General features: G+C 44.0%; 1 protein-coding gene across 1 annotated transcript; it reads left to right on the forward strand.

Annotated features, from left to right (window-relative positions):
• The first annotated feature begins 6 nt into the window (after positions 1 to 6).
• LOC123063769 (RING-H2 finger protein ATL67-like) lies at positions 7 to 5,149 on the forward strand. The gene has a single exon (XM_044487689.1). It carries the CDS (start codon positions 52 to 54, stop codon positions 673 to 675), a length of 624 nt encoding a protein of 207 aa, XP_044343624.1. The 5' UTR covers positions 7 to 51; the 3' UTR covers positions 676 to 5,149.
• Positions 5,150 to 6,916: the final 1,767 nt, after the last annotated feature.

The following is a 6,916-nucleotide window of genomic DNA, read 5'->3' on the forward strand; positions in this document are numbered from 1 at the left end:
CGCCTCGCCCCCGCCGACGACCACGCCCACCGCCACCGCCGTCTCGCCGCCATGTCCCTCGCCGACGCGCTCGCCTCCATCGGCCTCGGCTACGCCATCGCCATCGCGCTCGGCTTCCTCGTGCTCCTCGCCGCGATCCTCCTCGCCTACCACTTCTGCTGCCGCCGCCGCGCCGCGGCCCACCACCACCACCACCACCAGGGCGCGCAGCAGCAGCAGCAGCAGCACCACTCCGGCCGCCACGGGGCCGCCTCCTCCTCCGCGTCCAGCTCGGGCCACATCTCCATCACCGTGCCGCGCTTCGTGTTCGTCGCCGAGGACGACTCCCCGGGCTCCTCCTCGCGGGGCGCCACCGGGTCCACCCCCGTCGGCCTCGACCCCGCCGTGATCGCCTCCTACCCCAAGGCGCCCTTCGCCCGGGCTGCCGCCGCCGGCGAGCTCGCCTGCTCGATCTGCCTCTGCGAGTACCGCGACGGGGAGATGCAGCGCATCATGCCCGAGTGCCGCCACCGCTTCCACCTCATGTGCCTCGACGCCTGGCTGCGCCGCAGCGCCTCCTGCCCCGTCTGCCGCAACTCGCCCATCCCCACCCCCGTCACCACCCCGCTCAACACCCCGCTCTCCGAGATCGTCCCGCTCTCCCAGTACGCCGCCGACCGCCGCCGCCACAGGTGACCTGACAGATTTACTCCATTTCTTAGCACCATCTGCTGCCGCCGCTGCTGCTGCTGGTTGTCAGGAATGGGATTCGACTTGATTATTTAGAGAGATCGTCAGGAGAGGTTTCGCTAATCTGCGGGGTTACTTAGGAGTATCTTCAAATTGTTCAGCTAGAACAGCGCAAGTTTTGCAGTAGATCGATGGACCGAGGCTGGCAGACAAGCTGTGTAAATACATTGTTCCTCCGTTCTAATATAGCTTATATCGACTGATGTTACCTGTTGCCATACAGTACTTGTATGTGGATGGTTAGTTACCAAACCGCTATTCCGGTTATATGATTGGTCAATTTCATGGTACATTACATCTGTGTTGGTTATCTTAAATATAGCTCTTGTTGTCGTTATTCGAGGTATGATTCTGTTTAAGCGACAGGCTGATTCCTGGATGATTGATATAGTTCAGAGCATTGATTTCTTCAGTCTCATGAATCAATGTAACGGCCGACATCCTAGATCAAATTGATAGCAATTATTCTCTGAATATGCGTAGTTTGCTTTAAGCCACTGTGTTTTAGTTATATGATTGGTTAATTTTATCGTACGTTACTTCTATATATGTTGGTTGGCTTAAATAGAGCTCTTCTTGTCGTTATTCGAGGTATTATTGTGTCTAAGTGGGCTTATTCATGGATGATTGATATAATTTAGATCATTGATTTCTTCACTGTCACGAATCAATGTTACTGCCGGCATCCTAGATCAAGTGGATAACAATTCTTCTCTGAATATGTGTCGTCTACTTTGAGCCACAGTATTCCAGTAATATGATTGATTAATTTCATCGTACGTTGCTTCTATGTTGGTTACCTTAAATAGAGTTCTTGTTGTCGTTATTCGAGGTATTACTTGTGACCCAATTGACGTGTCCCACGTCAGCTTGCATCATCACATCGGAGGCACGTGCGCGCGGCCGTGGCACCGATTGTTGGTGCGAAGCCCTGTCGTGATGTAAGCCATATACACGTGTGTTTGTCCGTTATTATTCGGGTTGATATATAATCAAAGCATCCATTTCTCCAGTCTTTGATCAATTAATGTTAGTACTGACATCCTAAATCAAATGGATACCAATTATTAGCTGAATATGCATAGTTTACTTGTGTGGCACTGTATTCTGTTTATACTTTTGATTGATTTCGTTGCACACTACGTCTAGTTGATTGCCATAAATAGAGCTCTTGTTGTCATCATTCGAGGTATTATTGGGTCTAAGAGATAGCTGATTCCTGGATGATTGATATAATTGAGGGCATCGTTTTCTTTAGCCTCAATGAATTAATGTTAGTGCTGACATCCTAAATCATATGGATACCAGTTACTTGCTTAATATGCATTGTCTACTTAGATCTTTAAAGGTAGAACTCTTGCCCTGTTTTTTAATCTTAGCTTTTTAAACTGTGATCTTCTCAACATGATGTGTTACTTAACTTTCTGAAGGGGTCTAACTTGAGATAATTTTGACTTACAGCTGAATTGGTTACTGCTTAAGTTTTCCATCCAGTGTATATCCCTTTGATTGTGAGCAACTTTGTATTTTTTTAATTTCCAATTTTGTAATATAAATTCATGATGCTGTCATTGGCTTGAATTCTGAAATGTTGCCCTGATTGGTTCAATGGTCTTAATTTTCTCTGTTTTTTTCTCTGGACTAGCTGTGCTCATGTTTTGTGTTAGTGAACTTGACTTCTCTGGTGACTAAAATACTGCTCTGCGCCGGTGTTCTCCTTCAACTAAACTGGGTTCCAACTGTTAATAACTGATATCATCAGCTGAAAGAATCTGTACTGTACCTGTCTTTCAGTATCCCACGGGAGAAGTTAAATATAGAAGGCAAGTCGTTTTCTTGTTATTCAGATAGATGGTCGTGATCTACCACAGTTTGGTTGCTAGTTGCAGATTTGAACAAATACCTGACAAACATTGAAACAAAATGTTGTAGTTCTAGTACACAGAACAGCTGATGTCAGAGTCATTTGTTTCCCTGCATTTCTTGGCCACCACTATGCACCTCTCGTAGTGGCACTCTGAATTGCTTCTTCCTTCTTTTGATTCCTCCCCACTTGTTATTTTATTTGTGTTTGGGGTTAGACAACTAGTAGATTTTGATATAATTTCTAGCTCATTCTGTGCCCACGTGTGTTTGACGCCAACAGCACATTCAGAATATGTTATGAACTGTGTTGTGTTTCTTTGAATATTAGTGTTATGGCCGACATCCTAGATCAGATGGATAATAATTATTCTCTGAATATGCTTAGTTTGCTTTGAGCCACTGTATTCTGGTTATATGATTTGTTAATTTCATTGTACATTACTTCTATGTTGGTTACCTTAAATATTGGTCTTGTTGTCGTCATTCGAGGTATTATTGTGTCTAAGTGATGGCTTATTTCTGGATGATTGATATAATTTAGACTTTTAGAGCATTGATTTTTTCACTCTCATGAATCAATGTTACAGCTGACATCCTAGATCATGGATAACAATTACTCTCTGATTATGTGTAGTTTTACTTTGAGCCATTGTATTCTGGTTATATGATTGGTTAATCTCATCGTACGTTACCTTTAAGTTGGTTACCTTAAATAGAGCTCTTGTTGTCGTTATTTGAGGTATTGTGACCAATTGATGCGTTCCACACTCCCACGCCGGCTTGCGTCATCGTGTCGCAGGACGTGTGCTCGGCCATGGCACCCATTCTTGGCTCGGAGCGCTGTCGCGATATAAGCCATATACGTGTGTGTTTGGCCGTTATTATTTGGGTTGATACAATCAAAGCATTGATTTCTTCAGTCTTGATGAATTAATGTTAGTGCTGACATCCTAAATCAAATGGATACCAATTATTAGCTGAATATGCATAGTTTTTGTTTACTGAATATTCATAGTTTACTTGTGAGGCACTGTATTCTGGGTATATGGTTGATTAATTTCATTGAACACTATATTTAGTTGATTACCTTAAATAGAACTCTTGTTGTCATTATTCGAGGTATTGCTTGGTCTAAAGACAGCTGATTCCTTGATGATTGATATAATTCAGAGCATTGATTTCTTCAGTCTTGATGAATTAGTGTTAGTGCTGACATCCTAAAACAAACGGGTAACAATTATTCTTTGAATATGCATAGTTATTTTGTGTGATTCATATGCATAGTTTACTTGTGAGGCACTGTATTCTGGTTATATGGTTGATTAATCATTGAACATTATATCTACTAGCTGATTACCTTAAATAGAACTCTAGTTGTACCTTAAATAGAACTCTAGTTGTCATTATTCGAGCTATTACTTGGTCTAAGAGACAGCTGATTCCTTGATGATTGATATAATTCAGAGCATTGATTTCTTCATTCTCAATGAATCAGTGTTAGCGCTGACATCCTAAATCAGATGTGTACCAATTATCGGTTAATGTGCATTGTTTACTTAGATCTGTGAAGGGAGAAGTACTCCCTCCGTTCGGAATTACTTGTCGCAGAAATGAATGTATCTAGACGTATTTTAGTTCTAGATACATCCATATCCGAGACAAGTAATTCCGAACGGAGGGAGTACATCCCTGTTTTTTTAAGCTTAGCTCTTTAAACTGTGATTTTCTCAACATGATGTGTTACTGCAACTTTTTAAAGGGATGTATCTAGTCACCACATTTGAGATAATTTTGATGTACAGCTGTCTAGGTTACTACTTCAGTTTTCCATCCAGGGCATATCCCTTTGATTTTGAGCAACTTTGTATTTTTTTAATTTGTTAATATAACTTCATGATGTTATTAAATAGCTTGAACTCTGAAATGTTACCCTGATTGGTTCAATTGGTCTTAGTTTTCTCTGTTTTTTAGTTTTCTGGACCAGCTGTGCTCGTGTTTTGTGTTAGTGAACTTGCCTTTTCTGGTTACTAAAATATTGCTTTGCGCCGCTGTTTCCCTTGAACTAAACCTAGTTCCACCTGTGAATAACTGATATCATGACCTGAAAGAACCCATGCATTTTCATGTGTTATGTAAGGCGAAGGTTGTGAGATCTGCCACAGTTTGGTTGCTTGTTGCAGATTTGAACAAACACCTGATGAACATTGAACCAAAATATTGTAGTTCTCGTACATGGAACAGCTGTTTTCAGAGTCATTTGTTTCCATGTATTTCTTGACCACCACCAGGCACCTCTCCTAGTGACACTCGAATGTTTCTTCCTTTTCCACCTTACTTTTGGATATGGATATTGTAAGATCTTTTGATTCTTCCCCACTTGTAATTTTATTTGTGTTTGGGGTTAGACAACTACTAGTAGATTTTGATATCATTTCTAGATGATTCTGTGCTCACGTGTATTTGAACGTCAAAAGCATGTTCAGAATATGTTATGAACTGTGACGTGTTTCTTTTGATATTTAGCTAGTCAATGTTTGAAGTTTGACCCAATAAAGTTTCGGTGCAGGAAATGATCTTTCTTTTACTTACACTCACTGATTGCTTTGTGTGCTTCTTAGCTTTACTGTACGTATATTTGTACCAGCCAAGCTACATCTGGCTGTGATAGCTTTGTTTGACAGTAGACGGAATTGACCTATGGTCTATGTGTCGAGTTTTCTTCAAAATATGGTACCAAAGTAGTGCCGTCGTTGGGTGAGAAATCAGAATGAAGTAAATTGATAGCCCGAGTCCTGCTTTTTGCTGGTACTTTTGTTGCTTAAGCTTTGTATTCTGTTTTCCCATAGGATGTTCATATCAACATTATATTTATGAACCGTCTGCCGAGACATTTCGGTCAGGGACATTTCTGTTCTGTTTTTCATTTGATGTGTGAGACGGCTTCACCTTTCTGCTAGTGGCTGATGCATTCTTGGCGTAGTTGCTGTAATCATTAGGAAACCTGAGGTAGGTAAGGGAGATGCCGTTCATGGTGACTTGGTCCTTGACCTTGAACACGTTGAGTGCGAGCACGAGGATGAGGAGACCGACGACGACCGCGGTGGGCACGCAGCAGCCGCCACAGCAGAGCAGGCAGGCACCGGCGGCTCTGCACGGAGCGCCACCCCGTCGCCGTCTGCGCCGCCTCGTCGATGTTGCTGGCGACCGGGCGAGGGATGGCCAGGGGCCTCGTTGGCTCGTTCTTCTCCAACGGGTCCGCCCCCGCGGCTACTCTGCTCGACGGAGCGGTGGTCGCCATCGAGGGAGGGTGAGCTCCACGGGGCGCTAACCGTGTCTGCGTGCTTCATACTACTCGTACTTTGTTCGGTAGAGATCGGTACTATGAAAACCACATGATTCTTTTTTTTTTGAAAATTATTAGCAGGAGAACTGCTAAGATTCCATTTCAGAAGGGGTCGCCGAATGGCAAAGTACAAAAAAAAAATCGGCCGCAAGGACCGTAAAGAAAAACATCAACAAACGGAAGAGGGAAGAAAACTACTCTACATAACAAACAGAGAAACAGCCGGGGCTCTGCTTTGCAAGGAGACCCCAAAAAGCAATCCTAGCTCACTCGGCCTGGGTCAAATTGGATCGGACAACCGGCCAGCTTCAAAACCGAGGCTTCGTCCCTGATCAAGAACACAACAATACTGACCGATAGCTGCTTCTTATAACAAATCCGGCGATTTGCGTACGCGCCAAATCTCTCAACAGACAAGCATAGCCCACGCCTTTGCTGCAGCCATTTCTTTCTTTGAGAGGTCACCCGAGTGGCCAGCCAACCAATCTGCGGTGGTAAACTGGTAATACCAGCACGCCGGTTGCAAGGTCTGGAGTGGCAGCAGCCTCCTTCCCAACTAGGCTTCCTCTGCCTTTCACCGTCGGTGTCGTTGGTCCGCCTCGTCTCCAATAGCCTTAGGGTCATGGGAGCATGGTGGGAGGGCTTCGTTTTTTCAACTAAGCCCTTAAAATAAAAATTTCTTGAGACTTTTGACCAAAGCTCGGAGGTAGCAGGCCCCTGGCCGCAACATAACTCCGCCGGTGCGGGCAAGGTTTCTAGATGCTAATTTTTCTTTCGTATGATTATTTTTGACACTATAATAATGTCAAAAATGCTATTACATTTTAGGATGGAGGGGATAGTATATATCAGTAAAGTTGGCGGGCAATCGTATTCTGAGGGGAACAGAATCTTCCTTGGTATAGCCTACGTATCTTGGTCCCCGTCTCCCGCGTCGCTCGCGTCTGGCGACACGGGGGAAACCTCGCCGCCGCACCT

Source organism: Triticum aestivum, chromosome 1A (genome assembly GCF_018294505.1).
Source record: "Triticum aestivum cultivar Chinese Spring chromosome 1A, IWGSC CS RefSeq v2.1, whole genome shotgun sequence".
Lineage (NCBI taxonomy): Eukaryota > Viridiplantae > Streptophyta > Magnoliopsida > Poales > Poaceae > Triticum > Triticum aestivum.